General features: G+C 48.7%; 2 protein-coding genes across 2 annotated transcripts; one reads left to right on the top strand and one right to left on the bottom strand.

Moving 5' to 3' along the window:
- Positions 1-4,500: 4,500 nt before the first annotated feature.
- Positions 4,501-15,164, bottom strand: DNAJC8 (DnaJ heat shock protein family (Hsp40) member C8). Its single transcript, XM_066204279.1, has 9 exons — positions 15,063-15,164; positions 14,043-14,144; positions 12,026-12,082; positions 10,358-10,424; positions 9,637-9,731; positions 8,732-8,803; positions 7,487-7,578; positions 6,415-6,490; positions 4,501-5,286 (listed from the first exon to the last, which is right to left on the bottom strand). The coding sequence occupies exons 1-9, from the start codon at positions 15,123-15,125 to the stop codon at positions 5,164-5,166; spliced, it is 747 nt and encodes a 248-aa protein (XP_066060376.1). The 5' UTR covers positions 15,126-15,164; the 3' UTR covers positions 4,501-5,163.
- A 138-nt stretch (positions 15,165-15,302) lies between these two features.
- On the top strand, positions 15,303-16,083 carry ATP5IF1 (ATP synthase inhibitory factor subunit 1). The gene is made up of 3 exons (XM_066204280.1): positions 15,303-15,447; positions 15,582-15,694; positions 15,810-16,083. The coding sequence occupies exons 1-3, from the start codon at positions 15,352-15,354 to the stop codon at positions 15,943-15,945; spliced, it is 345 nt and encodes a 114-aa protein (XP_066060377.1). The 5' UTR covers positions 15,303-15,351; the 3' UTR covers positions 15,946-16,083.
- Positions 16,084-20,940: the final 4,857 nt, after the last annotated feature.

Genomic DNA, 20,940 nt, shown 5'->3' with positions numbered 1-20,940 from the left:
GGAGTCTCACGGTTTTGGGCTGCACAGTACCAGGGCAGCCAGCACCATGCCAGAACCCACCCACTGTCTGTGCCAGTGCCTGGGTGTCCTCAGCCAGGGGCAGGCAAAGCCCCAGCACCAGCCTGGGTTTCTTTGCCTGGACTGGCTCTTCCCTGGCTCTTCTCCAGAGGGTGTAGGTGGCCTTTCCCAGGGCCACTGCAGAGGGAAACACCTGGTGTGCACTTCAGCACAGTGCCCCGTGTGTGTGTGCATCCAGGTGCCAGGCAGCCCCAGGATCCCTCAGGGAGCTCAGGCCATGCTGGGGATGTACAAGTGCTCTGCAAACTGCAGGACAATCCACGTCCTGCTGCTCTGAACCGCCCCAAGGGAAAACTCCAAAACAGCCAGAAGTCCATGGACACCACAACTGGCCCCACAGCACGGGGTGGCCAAGGTATTTGGAAGCCCCCTGAGCAGAGTGGACCCTGCAATGTGAGGGAGTCCTGTAGCAATGGCACCACATGGGATGGAAGCCTCGGCGGGGTGGGCTGCACGGGGGGCTGGCATGTGCAGCAAGGGACAGCCAAGCTCTGTCTGTCAGGCCACATGAGGGTGAGCTGAGGCTCCTGCAGAGATGCTCCAGAGCTGTGCTGGGATGGAAGCTGCAGCCACCTCCTCCCCTCTGCCACCAGATATCCTCTCTCCTCTCCCCTTCCCATCAGCTGCTGTAAGGATGAAGGAATCTGACTCTTCCTGGAAGAGACAGAGCCCCAGCTCTGCCCTTTAGGCTGCTCCTGGGGGTTTAAACTTAAAAACAAACCAGAGCCTGCTACAGAGGCTGGCTGACAGCCAGCCCAAGTCTCTGGGGAGAGCAGCCGTCCATGTCAGGGGCAAGGGGAGTGCTGCGGACGATGTAGCAACACTTGACATATCTTGGCTCACTGCCCTGCCACAACCCTGCCCTTGGAGGAAATGAAAGCCCAGGGGGTTTTGGGCTGGGGAGGAACCGTCAGAAGTCTTCATCCTTCCTCTGCTCAGCTCCGCAGCATGGCCATTCTGCATCAGCAGATCCTTTTGTCCCCACAGAGTGCCCACAGCCAGCTCCTCCCTTTTACTCCCTTCCCCTCTGGGGACCCTCTTTCCCTGCTCTCCTGGCTCTGCTGCCGATTTCTGAGCATGTAACTGACTCCAATACTAAGATGCACTTTGCCAGTGGAGGCTGGGCTCGTTCAGCACTCCTGGCAGTCTGACTGTCCTGTGTTTGACACTATTTCTTGTTCTTCCTGCCCAGGGAATGCACACACCAGTTGACAGCTGACGGCTATGCAAAGCTGAGTTGAGAAAAAAACCAATCTTGAATATGCCTTCACTTTCACCAAGCCAACTTGCAACCTAAGAAAAAATAAATAAACTTATGTTACTCTGATCCCCACGGATGCTGTTAAGAGCACTGATAGTCCCTCAGGTTGTTGTACGTGCTGGATTCCCGAGCAGCTGTTCCAGATTCCACTCCCTGGGGAAAACCCCACACAGGCTGACTGCAGGGCAGTGGCTGTTCCCCATGGGTGTGGCACCCAGCGACATTCTAGTGGCAGCACATGGTGCCAGGGCAGATGCCCAGTGCCTCCTGTAAGCCTCCACCCGCCTCTGGCACATGTCCTTGTGGTTGTTTCCTTCTTACACACAGTCCGTTAGCAATGTACTCGCTTTGGATAACCACATGTAAATTTTGGAGGGACCAGAAACTCTTGGTTTCAAAAGCAAATATCCAGAGATTTCTCCCCAAGAGCAAGCTACACTGTGTTGGCAGAGAAGAGCTCTCCAAGGAGTGCAAACGGAGGAGCAGCATTTCAGCTGCTGGGTCTGTGACTGCCCCGTCACTGACACAAGCAGCAAAAAAGGACAAGATGAAATACCAACATGCAGCTTGTGACAGCACCAGCCACTGGCACACACATGAGCTTGGTTCCTGCTCGTTCCAGTCCCCAGGACACATTCTTGAGTGCCAGGATGGGTCTTTGTAAAACCACGAAATTCTTTTGGAGCCACAGCACACGCTCAGCTGGTGCTGAGTGTTACTGTCTGTGAGTTCCCAGTACTCATGTAACACTCCACAGAATTTTCTTTTGTTTGTTGCAGGAAAGAAATACTAAATAAACTCAGCTTCCCCTGTCATGAGCACTTCAGAGGTGAGCACAGCCTGTCCCCACCTCGTTACCAACCCTGCAGGAATGTGCCCCAGAGCTGGGCTTGCTCAGCAGGAAAACACACCAACCCACGGGCCAGCAGCCGCTCCTGGGACAGTGGCAGCAGCACTCCTTGTGTACCCTCTGACAGCTGTGAAGGCAGGGCATGGCTTCTGCTGCTGGCTGCGCCACAGGGATTGCACAGAATGGCAGAGGATGTCACTGCTGGTAGCTGGACAGCGTCCCCAGCCGTGGCTGAGGCAGGGAGCAGGGCAGCCTGGGCTCTTTGTGGTTCCCAAGCCCAGCCCTGCTGCGCTGGGCAGAGGGGTGAGCTCATGGGCCACCGTGTCAGGATCTGTGTGCTACAGCCGCAGGCTGTCACAGCTCTGTCCTACCGGAGCTGTCACAGCAGCTCCTGCTGCTCCCAATTGCAGCCAGACACCTCCAGCCACAGCTGCTGGCCTTCTGCTCCATCTGCCATGGCCAGCCCAGTGGGATGAGGGCCCTGACCTCTTGAGAGGCTCCAAGCACTGCCTCCTCTTCCTTGCAGGAGTAAGGCCCAGGCAGGGCTCCTCACCTTTCTTCACAGCACCCAAGCCAAGCCAGGGGTGTTGTCACTCAGGGGGGAGAGCAGTCCCCCTCCCCAGAGCCCCAAAGACACCCTGCCTGACTCACGCTGTCACAGTGCACCTCATCACCTCACCCCTGCTTGCTGGGTGTTCGGAGCAGGGAGTGCCTTCCCACACCCACGCTGGGAGGATGAAGATGTCTCGGGAGCCCTTGGCCCTGTCTGAGATGCCACAGCTCAGAGATCCACGGGGCATGTTGAGCCAGCCCATGTCCTGAGTTATCCAGACACAGAAGGAGCTTGTGGAGCTTGGGGAGGGAGGCCTGGGAGAACAAGGAGAAGGGAAAAGAGAGTCTTACCTTGGGTTCACAGAGCACCTGCTCCAGCTCGGTCACAGACCCCAGCCCACCAGGCCTGTGCTGCAAGTGGAGACAGCAGCAGGGCCGAGCTGTGCGTGTGCTCCTGCCTGGGAAGAGGCTCTGACAGGAAGGAGGGCGTCGTGCTGGCTCCCAGGTGAGTGACTCACTTCCCTCTTGGCACTTGTGACATGCTCAGCCGTGCCCCGGCTGCACCCTGGAGCTTGACAGCAGTTCCTGTGGTCCTTCCTCGGGCAGGCAGTAGAAGGGACACAGTGGTTGAGGCTCCATTGGTGGTGAGGGACTTGTCACACTCCTGTGGCACCTGGTGCCTCACAGGCCAGGGATGGGCTAGCCCAGCCCTGGAGCAGCTCCAGGTCAGGGGCACGCCCTGGTTGGGCCAGGGGGGCAGAAGTGGTCCCAGCTCAGCAAGGGGGGGCAGATTCCTCACCAGATCTGTCCTCTGGGCTCCTCATTTCCTTCCAGATCCCAGGAGGCAGCACAGTGAGTACTTGTTCCGTGATAGGTGGAGATTCATCGGGCAAAGTGCCAGAAGGGCACTGCTCTGCCGTGGGAGTCCCCAGATCAGAAAACATCAGCCAGAAAATGCTTCAGGCAGGGGCAGCTTGTTCCTGTACCCCTTCTGCAGCACTATAAGCCCCCCTTGTGCTCCTTCAGCCTGGGAAGAAAGGGTGGCTGGGCACATGGGGGACCCACTCCTTCCAGCTGCCACTGGCACTGCTCTGCCCAGATTCCACACAGGAGCTCCCCCTACATAGTCTGTGGCACTGGCATCGCTCAGGTCATGGGCACAACATTCACCTGAGTCACAACAAGAAATCACGTGTTTCTGTCTGCTCCCTTTATGCCCCGTGGGTTATTTAACAAGGAAATGTTGATGGGGTTTCCTTGTTGGTAAGAATTGGCTCCTATTTTGGCAGGAAAGGAAGCGTGAAGCTTTTAAGACAGTCCTGAAGGGCAAGATAGTTACAACCCATAGGTGTCCAAAGCACTGCTGCCAGAAGGAACCGGCTGGCTGCATGCCCTGGAGCTCCCCAGGCACCCAACTGCAGAGCTGCAGCCAACATCCCAGCTTCCCAACAGAACAGCCCAGCTGCACCAGTTTAACCATGGCCTCTCCCAGCAGAGAAGGTCGCCAGCCAGGTTGTGAATTAAGGCAGCCAGGTTCTGCCAGGAGCACAGGCAGAGAATGAGGACAGTTAATGTCCCCTCTGTGTCAGGCTGGTGACACTGCACTTGGAACACCTTGGGCAGCTAAAAAGGGATGTGGAGAACTGGAAAGGCAGAGCGCACAGGTTCATGCTGAAGAGCAGCAGCATCTCAGTGACAGCACTCCATTCACACTCTTGCTATTGCATTTTTTAATCATCCCAAGAAAAAAAAAACCTGGTAATTTGGGTAAAAATTTATTTTACATACAGACCATTGCAGCTTAACTATTAATCAAGAGAAGTTATTTTCCTTTATAGGAAGTGACCAGCTGGTCTGAGATTAACAGAAATCTAAGCCTGAGAGCTGGGATTTTAGTTTGGAAATCAGATCTTGGGGGCAAGTTCCTTCCAAGCACCACTCAATGCAGTGAGGAGCTGCAGGACTTCACTGCAGGCCAGCTGCACCACACAGTGCTGGAAGCACATTCCCAGAGTCAGTCCAGATCTTTCCCAAGCTGAACTCGCTGAGAAAGACGATACCTGAAAGGGTTTGGATGTGTTTTCCAATATTTTGTTCAGCTCTCAAACTAGAAAGAGAAGTGGTGAAACAGCACAGTCTGTGTGAAGTACAAAACACCGAGTTACAGGGCAGCAGACACACGGGACAGCAGGAATGGAGGGGACTCTCCTAAGCCAAGTGTTCTACGTGTAGCGGGGCCCTGGCCGGGGTCATTCTCTGGCCCTATTTCAAACAGACAGAGTACAAAAAATACTTCGACTGATAATTAATATTGGACTGGAAACAAACAGTCTACTAAAAAGCAAATCTTACTCTAGGTGCCAATGAGTCCTTAAAAGCAGAGAAGGGACTGAGGAGCTGCACTTGGGCAGTGCTTCCAGGATCATTCACGCTGCTCCATTTTTACTTTGGGAGGTCTCAGGAAGGTCCTGTTTTTCTTTTCTTTCTTCCCCTTTGTATTTGCCTGGAAATTTCTCCAGCTGTCTACACGACCGTCCCGACTTTCCTGGGAACAACGGGGAGGAAGTGGAGAGTTAACAAGTGCAAGAGCCAAAGCACAGGTAGTACATACCAGCTTCAGGAGATCAGTAGCAATATCCCCTTATCCAGCATGCAGCCCCTGACAGCCAGGACACAAAGACACTGGGAAGAGCCAGAGCAACACAGTGCACAGGAACTGCAAGTGAGCTTACACACACCAGTGTAAGCACTGTGCTGGATTCTTCTTTCAGAAACCACCAGACTGGGTTGGGCAGTCCTTACTCCCTATGGAATCCTCAAAGGATACAAGAAACCTCTCAAATGAACGTTCCTAATCTGTCAGCCCAGAACGTGCCATGTTCTTTCTCTGTCTCAACTCCTCGTTCTCCTGGTGCTGCAGACTGGAGGCAGGGAGAAGAGAGAAGGGAAATGTACTGCTGCCTTCTCTCATGCTTCTTGCCCAAAGTCTCATCACACTGACACAAAGAGAAAAAAAGGCCCCTGGTGCATTTCTCTCCCTGCCCTACCTGCTGAGCAGCAGAAACCTTTCCTGAGGAAAGGAAAAAAAACCAAACAAAACAGAAAACAAACCAAACACCAAAACTCACAAAAAACCCCTCCTAACCCCCCAAATCTGCCCACAAAGCCAACCTCTTATCTCCACAGGCTGAAGATTTCACAGCAGGACAGAACAAGTCCAGGAATGATCCACTTCACAGCATGTAATCCATCCACCCCAGCCCCATCTCTGCAATAGCAGTGCTGCAGATGGGCTCTGCCTCCAGCAGCTCTCTGCCTCCCCGCCCTTTCCCACAGCAGGGGGGTGGAGGGCCCAGCACTAACAGGGATCTGGATGCTGACCTGGGCTAAGCAGCCATTCTATTTCACAACTAAAGACAAGAATGAACTGCTGACAGAGATGAAAAAGAGTACACCTCAGTTACCTCAACACCAGACCAGCCTCTGCATAGGTGATTCCAAAGCCCTATTGATGGGCCCCGCTCCACACACATGAACAAAACCCAGGCTGGTGCAGATCTATTAAATTTTTTTACAGACTTGCATACAAAAGGTCTCTCATCTCTCTAAGGGCATTCCCTGCAACACGGACAAGAATTCCTGAGGCCTCTTGTGTAATTAAATTGCTGAATACCTCAAAGTTCTTCTGCCATTCTCGTTCTCGTTTAGCTTTCTCTTGTGCTTCAATTTCCTCTTCCCTCTGCCGCTTCCTGCAAGGGAAGCCACAAAAGTTATGAGCCCACAAGCCTCATAAACAAGGCAAATAAACAAGGCAATACTTTCAGAACATCTTGGAAAACAATACTTTCAAGATATCTTGGAAAGCTCTTCTGATTTTCTGGCAGATCACAGACGACACAAATATGCACACCTAAGACAGCACAGCAAATAGAAACTGGTTTCAAATTTGGAAGGGCAGTGAGCAGTAAAGATGGTTTGGCCCCACTGACAGCAGGCATACAAGTAAAGAGTTGGCTTCTCTTGCTCAGCAAAACAAGCTGGATTTCTCCATCCAAGAAGCTGGACATCACTCTAGTGGTAAGTCCCTAAAACTGTTGAGGGTACATGTTCTGAGAAGTTAATAACCACTTCAGCATGCAAAGTACAAAATAAATTTTTAACCCCCAACTTTTCACCTGTAATCAAAAGCCATGTCCTAGAGCCATCCCCACCTCACTGACCAGCACAGAACCCACTGCAGGAAGTGTATTCACAGCGAGCACTCAGGCAGCATGTGATGAAAACACCTTAAATAGTTCAGGATCACACATGCCACAGGGTATTTCTGGCACTTAAATAGAAGTAAAAATCAATCCTTCACAAGCTAATAGCATGCAGAATTGTGTCACCATTTCACTGTTGTGGCTGGCCTACATGTGTACACGTAAGAGAATGCAACCATATAAAATATATTGACATCTTCAACACAGGAGGGCCAATTTCCTGTGTGCTTTCCTCAAGCATAGGGCTCTACAACCCACGGGCTACCCAGAGAAGCGGCAGAATCCACATTACTGGCAATCAGTTCGACAGGACCCTTGATAATCTAATCCAAGGCTCTGCTTTCAGCAGAAGGTCAGAGCAGATCATCTCTAGAGGTTCATTCCAATTTAGACTATTCTAAGACTCTCTGATCCCTTATCTTCTTTGAGGAAGCACAAGGGGGAAGAAGAGCCTGAACTGCACAAGCAGAACATCATTTATACCTTTCATGCATTTCTTTTGCTTCTCTTTCTTTCCTCTTAATTTCCAGTTCAGCAAAGAGCTTCATTGTCTGTTTGTATACAGCTTGTTTGAACTGCAAAACACAAATCCAGTCTTAAAATAATACCCATCAACACAGCTGAAGTCTGTTTTACATACAAATGTAAGGAGTTAAGAAGAAAGCAAACCATAGGTATGCCCACATAACCTCTATCCTGCTCTGACAATAACAGCAGCACAAAGAAAGATATAAACCACTGCTGATTAAATTCTGGCCCTGGCAACAGGAAACAACTGCATATTAACCTCATATTAGTCTCATTTTAATTTGTATTCATGAAGCTGTGCCTAAACAGAACTGTTCACTTCAAACCCTCTTATTCTTGGGTTAAGTCTTGCATTGTTACATTTGACAAAAAAAAAGGCAAAATGGTCACTGTTTTAGAGAGTAATTTTCCAGCAGATCTTCTTGATGTGTTGTAAAAATCTAGCATTGGCTTCCCAGTAGGAAATCAGTATGCTTAAACCAATCTTCATTACTAAAGAAGAGCAACAGACTTCTGAAAAATGAAAAATAGGATGGTTATGGGGTTACTGTGGTGGTATCAACAGGAAGAAATCACTTTCCAGGAAAAAGAAGGGCTCTGAGACTAATGAAGTCAATGTTTGCTAATCACCTATCACTGTTACAGCCTCTCATATCACTGGACTTCTCCAGACTAGAGCCCAGGTAAAGAGAACTAGGTCATGTCATGCCCTTTTTAATACAAGTGGTTTGCTGCAGAACAGCACATCTGTCCCTCAGTGCTACATGAATGAAACAAAGGAAATTGCTCTCATTAAAAAGTCACCAGCTCATTTTAGCCACGCTGCAGTGAGTGCTACACATGCCTCTGCCAGCAGCAGGAATGCCACAGTTCCAGCAGTCAGAAGACAACAAGCAATACAATTCAAAAAAGAGTGCACGATGCACAAGCAATGAAGGCTTGCTTTGAGAAAAGAACAGGTTATTTTGATCTACATAATCTCACAATATATTTACTCTTTACACTACAGTGAAGCTATTTTCCACAGTACACAGGTATCACCTGACACAAGATACTCTACAGTGGCTAAGCAGAATTTGTTCGTCTCTAAATGTTTACAATATTAACAAGTCTAATAAATACTTCTGTACTGGCTTTGAATCTTAATTCCTCAAAACACATTTTGTGATCTCCAGTTTCTCTGAACACAGTGTGACTTACAACTTCAGGATCATCCTCCTCTACATTGGGAGGTTTTCCATCCTTCTTCAGCTGCTTCTTTTTTTCTTTCACCTGAAGATTAAGAACAAAAATAAGAGCCTTAAAATTTTATAGGGGGGCTTACATAATTGTATCCAAGTGGTTCTGCATTCCTATTCCAATGTATAGAAATAACTCTGTCCTTGATTGATGTTTTGTTTTACACCAAACCCTCCTAGGCCCAGACAAACACATACAAGATTACTATCACATGAACTGTAGTAATTAACAATACTGTGTTGGATACAATTCCTACAACATAATCCCTTTTCATTTCTTGAAAGATATATTCTTACTCAATATACACCATCCAAACCAGCAGGAAGTTTATTGTGCTTCATGATATTCAAGTGACTAACAACAAACAGAACATCAAGTGTTCCTTGTGTTAAGAGTATTTGAGCTCTCCCATATCATCTACTTCCTCAAGCTTTCTGTGTTTTAATCCACCCACATAACTAACTTCTTGGTCAATGCAATCCAAACTCCTTTTCTTATCTTATAGGTCAATATCCCCCGAACTTCCCAGTCTCCTGCTGTCACCACCTTTTCTCTTCCACCTACACATATCTGAACTGCATCCTTCATTCACAGACTCAGAAAAAATATTTAGGTCAGATCATGTGGTCTGACCTGATTATTTCAAGTACTGAATTTCACTGAATTATCTTGCACTGAGCTCAACAGCAGTCCTGGACACAGCAGTCTTGTTTCTGCTGTGAAGAGCTTGGAGCCCACCTGCACAGTGCCATTATGAGGTTTGCTCAGTTCAGTGACCTAAACATGAGGCAAGTGTACCAAAAAGCAAAATATGAACGATTGATTACCACTCACCCCAACCCTGGATGTTCCCACAGAATACTCACAGTGTGCTCCACATATTCTTTTCCTGCCTGTATCACATCCAAGGCTCTCTTCTTCTGCTCCTGATCTAGCAGCAGCTTGTAAGCTTTATCTACAGCTAACAAAAAGCATCAATATTAATAGCACCAGCAGTCATGTTCACAAGGCATCACAGGACTGCTACTTGTTGGCATTACTAATTTGGCTTCTAGAATTTCTGGAGGTCATTTGTTTGGCAGTCTGTTTTGGTCGTTTTTTTCATTATTAAATACATCTAGGAAAGTGATAACATGTTTAGTTGAATGAGTTTTGGGGTACAGCAATGGCAAGAACTCTCTGATACCTTCTGGAGGGAGCAGGTGAAAGCATCAGTCCTACCAGCTGCAGTTATGGGCATGAACACCTCACTGTGATGCAAAGCACACACCTAAAACCATCACTCTACTTCTGTCATATGCTCTATAATTAAAACCTAATGCACAGGTTAAACGGTTTTTCTTCAACAATCCCAAACCCCCATGAGGATGTCTGTCCCTGTTGTGACATGACAATGCCATTGTTGCCACCTAGTGCCACCTGCTGAAATGCCACCACCTCACACAGCTGCTGCTACCACAGCTGCTTTTGCCCCAGCTAAAGCCCCTCTGAAGCAACCCCTCTGTCCCCTCCACCCTAATGGATTTTTAAATCAGCACCAGAAAAGCTGCAACTACTAACCCAGGGCAGCCCAGGAAAGGGTATTACCTTCAAATGCCTTCTGGGCTCTATCTGCATCATCTTGGTTTTTGTCTGGGTGCACCAATATTGACAGCTGGAAGAAAAAAGGATCTTGCCATCAAGATCATGGTAAAAGATGAAGAGTATTTCAGAGATTTTTGAGAGAAGGGAAATAGTCTCAGACAGAAAGAATCCAGAGAGATCCTATTCCTTTGTACATGGACAAACCAGCTGACAATGTGCAGAAGCATGTGCCAGTACGAGCTGATAGAATAAACAATCCCTATAACAAACAGGCTGTCCAAAAGAAAGAAAAGCTGCAGCTCGTGATGAGAGGAACAATTAAACACCCCTCAGCTGCAGTGCCTGAGCTGATATGAACCCCTTGGTCACTGAAGATTTGTATCCCTGGTCTTGACATGAAACAAACATAGAAAGATCATCTCCAACCAAAGTCTCTCAAGAATTTCTCCAGCATCCCCAAGGCTATCCAAATACCAAACTACTTAAGAGTGGTCATTCTTCCTTAGGCTACTTTACTGAAAGTTAAGAAAACTCCTGCCTGTACTTTACCTGGTAGAGACAGGACATGGATCACTGCCATCCTGAGGGGCACTTTAACTGGGTTGGAAACCATGTCCTCCATATTCCGCTTTCAAAAAGTTATTTCAAACTTTCCCCATATGGCTGCTTTTCAATTTTTATTTTTGCCATTGCTATAAAGAGCAACTGAAACCTCTTTAGTGCCGAAGTATACAAAGAAACTACTTTTGGAACTCCACAGCTGCCAGTTTGTAGCTCCCAGGAAAAGGTTTGCCTTCAGTCCTGAACAGATTTACTTCAGCCAGTGCCTTTTTTCCCCTTTGTGGGCTGTTCCACATTCTGCACTTAGGTGTTTGATTTCTTCAATGCACAATTCCATGCACATTTTTCATTTCATTACCCTGAACTCCAAACATCTCCCTGTAGTATTTTACCAGCCCAAAGCTGAGAATGCCATCCTTTAATGTCTTGCAGAAGACATCAGAGAAGATGAAGAGAGAAGTCATCAATTGACCAAGAAGTTATCCTCCCATTTCCCCCACACAGGAGTAGCCCACGTCCTGTTCCTTTGGCACCCAGCATCCTCCTATCTAAAGACACTCACAGCTTTACTCAGGAGGAGGCTGCAGCCCTCCAAATACTGTTTCTTTGCTGTATGCACTCATTAAATTCAAAACATTTCCCGCAGGCCTGTTAGCAGAGGGAGGCTGGGGTGATGCTTCCTGTGTTGCAGACCTGCCAGTAAGCAGGGCTGCCTCTTCCAGGTAACCCAGCCCCTAAAAATGACTGTGGAAATTCTAAAAGAAACCTCAGAGAAAACCTGGATCCAAGCCCATACATTTGCAAAAAATACCTTTTGATCTTCCTTTTGAACTCAAGCTCAAGAGGCTGATTTTACATGGCTATATTAGCTTGCAACAGCCCCATCACACATGGCACAGGCCAAGCAGCCTATCATGCTTGGACCAGGGACACTGCTGCACCTCTCCTCTTGTTGATACAAGCATTGTTCTATGCATGTCTGCCAAAAGTAGACATCCCTCTACCCAGACACAGCTTTACTACCATTTTTCTTGTGCCCACACCCAGCTGCACAATCTCTATGGCACCTCTACTTCCCTTCCACGGACTTTGAGTGCAAAAGCTGAATACCTGTCGGAATCTTTTCTTTATCTCGTCATCTGTGGCTTCAGGATCCATCTGCAGCACCTAAAAGAGACCACGACAGCAGAGCAAGTTTGATGCTACTCTCCGCATTTCAGGTTCCTGTCAGCAAGTTCTAACACTCTCATGAGGAGTGGCTGGAGTCACTCGGTTTGTTCAGCCTGAAGAAGAGGAGGCTGAGGGGAGAACTCATTACACTCTTGAACATCCTTCCAAGGGGCAGCTCAGGGGCAGGTACTGAGCTCTTCACTCTTGTGCCTTTCAACCCAGCACATTCTGTGATTCTCTAACACTTGGTTCACTGGCACACAGACACACACCAAAAAGCTTGCCCCACAACGACACAAATTTTCACCCAGTGAAACAGAAACATTTCACAATCCTTTTGACATTTGTGACAGTACTTTCAGCAATCCTAGACACCTCTGGCTATGCCAGTGTCCTTCCTACGTTCAAGCCTTGGGTAGACAGCTACAATTCATAAACTGGGCTGAACCTTCAACCAGACCTGTAGCAATGCTCAGTCTGACAGACACAAAAGCACATGGTGGTTTGGGGACAATGTCAGGTCACTCAGAACACTGGACAGAAAATACACTACTTTATAAGAATTCACTGATTTTATCATTTTGAAAGACAACAGTAGAGTTTTACTGTTTGGCTTCCATGAGTGACACCACTTGTTTATTGATCTTTACAGATGTGACAGATTTTAGGAACACTTTTGTGAATTAATTTACCGAACATAAAATTTAAGCAACAAGTGAGCAGATGTGCACTTGTCTGACTCAAAGAATCTGTAAAAAAAACCCCACTCTCCCACAGGAAAGCTACATTCAACTCTGAAACTGCTTTCTTAATTCACTTTTCAAGTCAAGTACCAAGATCTATACAAAACTGAACATTGTCAAAGTGTATCTGCTGACTCGTCTGGCTGACCAGCCCTGAACTGGGACTACACAAAGCACCTGAGGCTTGAAAAAGGCAGCAAAGATGACACCAGGAAGGAATACACCCAGGGAAAGCCAAATCCAGACGAATACCATATTGTTTATTTACTCATGATTATGTGTCATTGTTTATTTACTGTCTTCTTCAGGCTTTCCTACTTATTAAGACTTTATAACTGACTGCAACAGGAATCAAACACTATAAAGTGCAAGGGGATTCTCCATTACCCAGTGGCTCCTCAGAGACTACTCACTGGTGTGGCCACTGAGAGACCTTGTCTTTATCCACTACAGAAGTCATGGGGGAGCAGCTGTGGAGATGATGGATGTGGAACATCCTGGCCCTGCTAGGCCAGAAATCCATGGGAACTATTTATGTTTATGGGAACATAAATAGAAATGTAAAGGAGGAAGTGAAAAGGAATGTGGTCCTTTGTTTCAGGGAAGTCATGTATGACTACACCTGTAAGATTGTGGTTAAGCAATATTGCTAACATTAATAATACTACTTTTTAATATTATAGTGTCTAATATTAATAAAAATTAATAATGTGATTTTTGATTGGCAGTGGAAAATTTTACCTAAAGCAGTAAGAGTGTATCAACTGAGCTCTGGAATCAATAATCTGGCTTCTTGCATGCAAGCAGCGGAGCCCTGTCTCCTTCAATCACCCACAAGAAATTCAGTGGGATGAACACCCAAACTAAAACACACAACTAGAAATGCTGAATTAAGAGAGCTATGATCAGAACCTGCCAAGCTGCCACCTCCAGCTACTACCTTCCTGTTCAGAAAGTGCCCAGTCAAACCTTCCAGTGCTGTTGTATGAGGGAAATGTGACAATATACAGTTTGTGCTGCCATCAAACACTGACAAAGACAGCAAACACACACACACACACACCATCCTGCTGTCCTCTGCAAACCTTCTGCACAGCAATCTGTACCTAGAGAATTTTTTTCTTTCCTTATGTTGTCTTTTACTGGAATAAATACTCGGGAATCAGGAAGCTCATACACCAATTCAGAAAGGAGGAGAGAATGTTCAAACTAACCTCAAAAGGGTTCAAGTTGAAATACGAAGATCCAGGTCGGGTCAGCCGGTCAATTTGGTTTTTTGATGTCAAAACAGAGTCTCGTTTTTCAATTTGCTTTACCTGAAGAACAAGAGAGACCTCTATCAACTGACCATCACAACATCCTTACCTCTTTATTCCATGCTGTTAGGATACCTGCACTACAATTCATTATGCCCCTTGCTTCCCTCAAGCCTGTAGTTATTCTCTCAGGCACTATCAGCACATATTTTTTGGCCTTTCCTACAGCCCAACAGTATTTTCAACATCAGATTTTAACTATAAAAAAATACTGCAGAACAGTTCTGTCTGTTTTTCCTACAGCCCGCTCTACAGCTGTGCTTTCCCTCCTCCCCATGCACCTCCGGCACTCCTGTCACTGTGATTCCTTGGAAACCACGGCATCATTGCTTTTAACCCGCTGTTGGCAGCGCGGCCCTTTAAACACGCTGAATGCTATTGACGCAAATACAGGAATTCACTTTCCTCTGACCGCAGGTTATTTAGTTCAGTATTCACCCTTCACAGCACTACGTCGAACCAAACCGCGTATTTACATTTATTGGTCACTTTTATGTAAAGAAACACGCACGCACCGAAGCGGCGCGGCCTCTGAGCGGGCGGCTCAGGACACACGCTCAGGCGGCGCCCTCAGTGACGGGGCCCGGCGGGCGGCGAGGCCCCACGCCGCTGCCCGGTGACAGTCTGCCCACAGCGGGGCCGGGCCGGGGCACGGCGGGGCCACGCGCAGGGACCGCGAGCGCTCAGCCCGGCGGAACCAGGGCCGAACGCGGGGCCCCGTCCGCAGCCGCCCCCGGGGCTCTGGGGGGGACGGACCGAGCACCGACCCGCCGGCACCCGCCGCTCGCCCACCCCCTGCCCGGCGCCGAGAGCGGCTCCGCCCGCCCCGCCCGCCGCCGGCCCCCGACCCCGCCACAGGCCGGCTCGGCAGGGCGCGCAGGTCCCGGGGCGGCGGGCGGGCGGGGGCGCGGGCGGTACCTCGTTGTAGAAGGTCAGGAACGCGTCCTCGGCCGCGCCCGCGCCGGGCCCCGCCGCCGCCATCGCCACCACACGTGACGCCGCCGTCACCACACGTGACCGCGCCGCGCGCCGCAGCGACAGGCCCCGCCCCCTACGGCGCGCGGCCCCGGGGCCCCGCCTGGTGACGTCATAGGAGCCGCTCCGCCCCCGGCGCCGCCGCGCCCTGGGGGCGGGAGGGGGCGGGGCCGCGGCTGCGCAGGAGCGGCCCCGCCCGGCGGCTCGTCCGGCGCTCCAAGGGCAGGCGGCGATGGCGGCCGTGGCGGTGGTGGCGGCGCGGGGCGGCCTGCGCGGGGCTCTGCTGGTGCAGCAACAGCGCTGGAGCTCGGGATCGGGCGCCGACCAGGTGCGTGTTCCGAGAGTGTCCCTTCTGCCCTCCGCGTGTCCGTCCCTTTGCCCGTCTGTCCCTCAGTCTGTCCGTCATCCTGTCGCTGTGCCTGTCCGTCTGTCCTTCCGCGCTCACCGCCGTCTCTCCCGCAGCTGGGCGAGCTGGGTAAAGGCGCCGGGAAGGGCGGCGGAGGCGGCGGTTCCATCCGCGAGGCCGGCGGCGCCTTCGGGAAGAAGCAGGCGGCCGAGGAGGAGCGGTACTTCAGGTGAGCGGGGCCCGGGGCCTGGGGAGCCGCTCCACGAGCCCGGGGCAGGGCCCGGCCGGCCGCTCCCGCGCCGCTCGCCCGCGGGGATACACTTCCCTGCCGTCCTCTCTTGCAGGGAAAAGGAGCGGGAGCAGCTCTCTGCCTTACGGAAACACCACGAGGAAGAGATCCACCACCACCAGAAAGAGATTGAGCGTCTGCAGAAAGAAATCGAGCGCCATAAGCATAAGATCAAGCAGCTTAAAGATTAAGCTGGTGCTGTTGTTGAATGTGCATGGCCTATACTGATCATGGTGTAAAACAGCGTGAAGACTGTATTTTTTGCTCTGCATAATCCAAATCCATACAATTATGGTCTTCAAGAACACCAAATAAACTACTCAGTCTCACTTTCTTGCTCAGTAACTGTTCAATGAGAACAAAAATAACCAACCTCACTATCTGATTTTAAACTTCATTTTCTTCCAAAGGAAAGCTGCACTCTTGAGCCGGCAGGCCTGTACAGAACTGAGCTAATTTTTTTTTAGATTTGCATGAAAGAAAAGACCATTTGTGCCTAGTGGGACAACTTTAAAGTTATAGCTGCAAGAAGAATTGGGGGAAATGGTATCTGTGTAGCAATCCATTCACAGAGAAGTAACTTTGTTTCAAGTAAAGGGTCTTTGTGGCCTAGGGGATGTTATCTCCACTGAACTAGCAAACCACAAAAAAATAAGGTTCACTTGTTGCACATAGTGTTTTGTGCCATAAACTGAGAGAGAAAAATAGTGTTCTAAGTTATGCTGATATCACTTGTGGTGGTCCTAGTTCCTGGAGCAAGACAACTGAGATCCTGGCTTGCATGTGAATGTTCTTTTCCACAGTGACTTTAACTGCCCAGTACATTAGGGTTATTTTTTTACTGTCTCAACTTCTCTGCTCCTCAGCTAAGTCTCTTTCCAAAGAAGGATGCATTAAGACTAATTTTATGCAGTTTCAGTCACTTTCGACATTTTAATGTAGGAAACTCATCATAAAATACACAGTAAGAGACCTGAAACAACGTGGCCTTACTGCAGTAGGCACTGACAAAAAGGGAACTTTATGTATCAACAGGCAAGTAAGAAAACAATCTTTTCTTTTATACCTGCACTGTCACGTCTAAATCTGCCCAAACAGGCTCACTGTGCAGCACTGGTGAAAGGCTGCCTGTGTTACAGTGAAGGCTGGAATGACATGGAACTGGGTGAGTCTGTACCTGGAACTGCCCTGTCTGAAAGTGCAGGAGGCAAATGATGCCTTTGATGTTGAAAGTGGTTTACAAGGGTGTGACTGGCTGGCTGAAGGTGTCCCAGTTTCTCCTGTGTGCCCTCATACATCCCCAGCCAGCTGCTCCCTTTGGGCTGCCCTCACCTGGTGAATATTGCAGGTCACTACCTGGTACATCAAGGTACATCTTGTCTGCAGAGTAAAGGACACTACTGTCACTGTGATGCCCTTAAACACTGTTGTTCAATGAAGATGTCACCTATGTGACCAGCCCTGGAGGAGAGGCTGTGGAGTGTCCTTGCCTGGCTGTGCTCAGTCTGGGAGAGATGGTGGTGTGAGTTCTGCCAAGGCTCTGTACAGAGCTTTGCTGTGGGCTTTGCTCCTTTAAGTCAGGGCTAATTAACAAAATATGAGTACTTTCCCCACCTCTCTGAACCTGCTGAGATGAACTGAGCCATGAAAAGCAATATACTATTGACCTGTTTGGGTTATACCTATTTAAAAATCCATTTTTTTACCTTTTTCAGAATGTTTTTCCTAATTTACCTGTCAGCTAGGGTTGGCTTCTCCCAAAGCTGCAGAGTCACTAGTGAGAAGTTTGGCATAACAGCTTCAGTGGAGAGCTGACATAAATATTAGGACAACTCTGTATTCAGAAGGGAACAGATGAGGGTTTAAATTCACATCTCTGGTTTTTATTCTGAATTTTGGTGCACTAACTACGCCGTGTAAGCTCAGCCACCTCTGCCCAAGCACCTGTAAAGGAGGGGATTTGGGAATGCAGTGATTTGGACCTTTGTGATCTCTGTGCCACAGGGAGAGGTGTTACAAACTCTCTGAAGTCCCTCAGGGCTGCAGTGTGCAGGTCAGTACCTTGCTACATCACAGAGTTTTCTTGCCCACCAGCAAATGACATGAGCATTTGAATGACCTGCAGCAAGCACTTTGTCTGGGTTCAGTCACCACTTTCAGGGCCCATGGATGGAGCTACAGACTGTTTGCTGCAAGATTCCAGAGCAGGAATGCTGGGGAGTAAAACAAAATTATATCTCAGACCCAGGTGATTGGTGGGAGTTAAAAAGGCACAAGTTGTCTAGACCTTTCCAGCACTCCCCCTCAGCCCTGGAGGACAGGGCTTAGTTGTCTTTTGGGAAGCTACAAACTCCTGCCATGGCTTCCAGGCAGTTCTGGTTCAGAGCAAACAAAACCCAAAGCTGATGTTTGAAACTGGCAAGGCTGCAAGGATAGTGCTGAACTCAGATAAGAGGCCATAGAGGAGCTAATTGTTCTCCGTTTCCTCAATTGCTCTGGAATGGCTGATGGCATGACAAGTCCCCTGCTTTGTCCCACAGGCACAGGGGTACACAAAGGAAGGGATTCTTCTCTCTTCTCTGCCAGAACTGGTGCATCTTGATTATTTGCTAGTTCTTCAGGGTTGGACTGACCCTGTTCATGACACCCTGGCTTCCCACAGCCACCTACAGCACAGCTCCATTAAGAGTTTCACTTCTTGGAGCAGCTGTTACGTCTCAATGAGATGTTTATCCTTCTGAACACCAGATCCTCTGTCCGTACTGTGCTTCTAAAGATCATGGCCCACCACTGCCTGGCCACAGCAGGAGCAGGAAAAGTGCAGTTTGTTTTCAGCTAAAACTGAGCTGGTGATTTTTGCTGCAGCAAACAGAAGCTATTTCCCAAGTTGCTCGGTTTGTGCTGCATCCTACACAAATGTGATGGAAATTGCCAAGAATCCTTGGCTCAGGGGTGGAGAAAGAAATGAAAAGAAAGGAAAATGAGATCCAAGATCTTTAGCAAGCCGGTTTTAGTGCAAGGCACCCAGAAGGCCCAGTCTGGTCTCTTTGGGCCTTTTTGTCACACTCAGCCTCCCCACTCCAGAGCAGTTAAAGGGAAAGAGGCAAGACAAAGACAAAGCACATGTGTGTGTTTTCCTAAAAATCAAACACTGGCTGTGTAGGAGGCACAATAAACATATGTGCACAGAGTTATAACAGTAGCATGGCCTCTCAAGGAGGAATTTTCCTGAGCATTTCCCTGCTGTAGAGGCAGTGGAACACACTGGGGGTGCTCAGAAATATCCTTACTGATAAATAAAGCTTGAAGATTTTTAAGACAGACCTCTCCCTGGAAGCCTGGGATTTAGCAAACATGTAAGAGCTGCACACAGAGCTCCAGAGAACAAGGTATCTGCTGGAGGTAGGCACATCTGTAACATATTACCCATAATATGCTGCAGTAATGATTGGTCAGGGTAAGAAGTCTAGAGCATCAAGAAATGTCATATTCCATATATAAGTGAACAGCTCACCTACAAATTACAGCAGATTCAACTCTGTCATCCTGCCACTGATGTGGAACACACAGGAATTTCAGCCCAGTGTGGAAGAGAAGTGACAGACAGACAGGAACACGCTGAGCCTCAGCAACCTGTGGCCACTGAACACAGGAAAGTGTCACCAGGTGTCAGAGTAAATATATGGAGCTGTGGAAAAGCTGGATCCCTTCACTTCCTTTGTTTTGTCCCCTCATGGGTTTGCTCAGTTTCCCCTGCAGGATTCACACTTGCTGAAGGAGCAGAGCAGGGCAGCCTCTTTACCAGAGGCAGCATGACTGTCCTGCCCTCCCAGCAGCTGAGATTAACCCTCTCCTTGGTTCCAAGACAATTATTGGTTTGCCTTGGCCCAGGACTAAAGCAGATCTCACATGTACCTGTTTAGCTCCAATCACGGAGAGCTGTAAGTAAGTCTCCTGGGATTTTCTAGCTAAATTAAAATTTAAAAAGCAAGCAAAAATTCAAATTTCATCATCTCAGAGCATCTAGGGTCTCCTCTCAGGCACAGTTTGCTGTCTGGCACTAACTCAACAGGCTATAGCTTGTTCCTGGTTAGAAGTGTCCGAGGTTCAGATCATTTTAGGCTGAGGCTGTAACGTGGAACATGAGACCAAAGAACAAAGCACTGCAAAGGACACAGAACCTAGGGTGGTAGTTGCTAGAGATATTCTGGAAATTACACTGCAGAAACATACATACCTCAATATACATTTTGCTCATCACCCTCATCATGTTCAGTTGCCAGCTGACAGGACATACATCATTATACTTCATAATTCACTCCTGGATACTGTATTATAAAAAATTTAGGAGCTTTGTGGGACATTTATTAAGCCCCACCAAAGATGCTCAGCTCCCTCAATTCCTCTCAATATTTATACTGCGAGAACTCCTTTAACCCATCATTCTTAACTCCCAGAAAAACCACTGCAGTGAACTGGGATGGACAAGGCAATGAATAATTACCCCTCTTTCCATCTCCACACCACACTTGACCCTACATCCAGCACTGAGGAGCTGGCTCTACTGCCAAACCTCAAGAAGGAAGTCACTGAGGCAGTGCCAATTCTACAGAAGCAGCACGTCTACCACCAGACAGGTTCAGCAAGACAGACTGAACACCTCCAGCACCTGCACAACCTTGCCTCCAGCTTCTGCTTTGGAAACATTGGACATCACACAGCACTTTTTCCCACATTACCAGCAGTGGGATATCACACACAGGTACATCTTCAGGAGAGTCATTCTGGGGTGAAGGTACTGGAAGAATCTTCTCTGAGAGCAGGTGAGCTGCTACTTCTGTTTACCAGACTCCAGATGCACAGTCCACATGACAGGAGGAACACACGCAGGTTCTGTGGGTTTTTTGACACAGCACTCTGGGACTCAGCCTGGCCCAACCCAGCACACGTTGACTTTCACGTTATGCAACAGCACGACAAGCACGTGAAGCCTGCACAACACCATCGGTGCCAACAGGCTGGTTTCTTCCTCACTTATCTATTTATTGTGCCCAGTCTGCACTCATCGAGAGACCCTGATCGAGAAAATCTGGTGAGCAGGCAAGTAAGACTTAATCACCGATTAATTACAGATTAGCGGCTGCACAGCCCCGCACGCTAGTGTCCTGAGATGAGCCTGACCGGCA

This window comes from Chamaea fasciata, unplaced genomic scaffold (genome assembly GCF_029207755.1).
Source record: "Chamaea fasciata isolate MVZ Bird 193981 ecotype frontalis unplaced genomic scaffold, bChaFas1.0.hap1 SCAF_26, whole genome shotgun sequence".
NCBI classification, from domain to species: domain Eukaryota; kingdom Metazoa; phylum Chordata; class Aves; order Passeriformes; family Sylviidae; genus Chamaea; species Chamaea fasciata.
The sequence above is the reverse complement of the archived record's forward strand: the minus strand, read 5'-3'. Positions and strand labels throughout refer to the sequence as shown.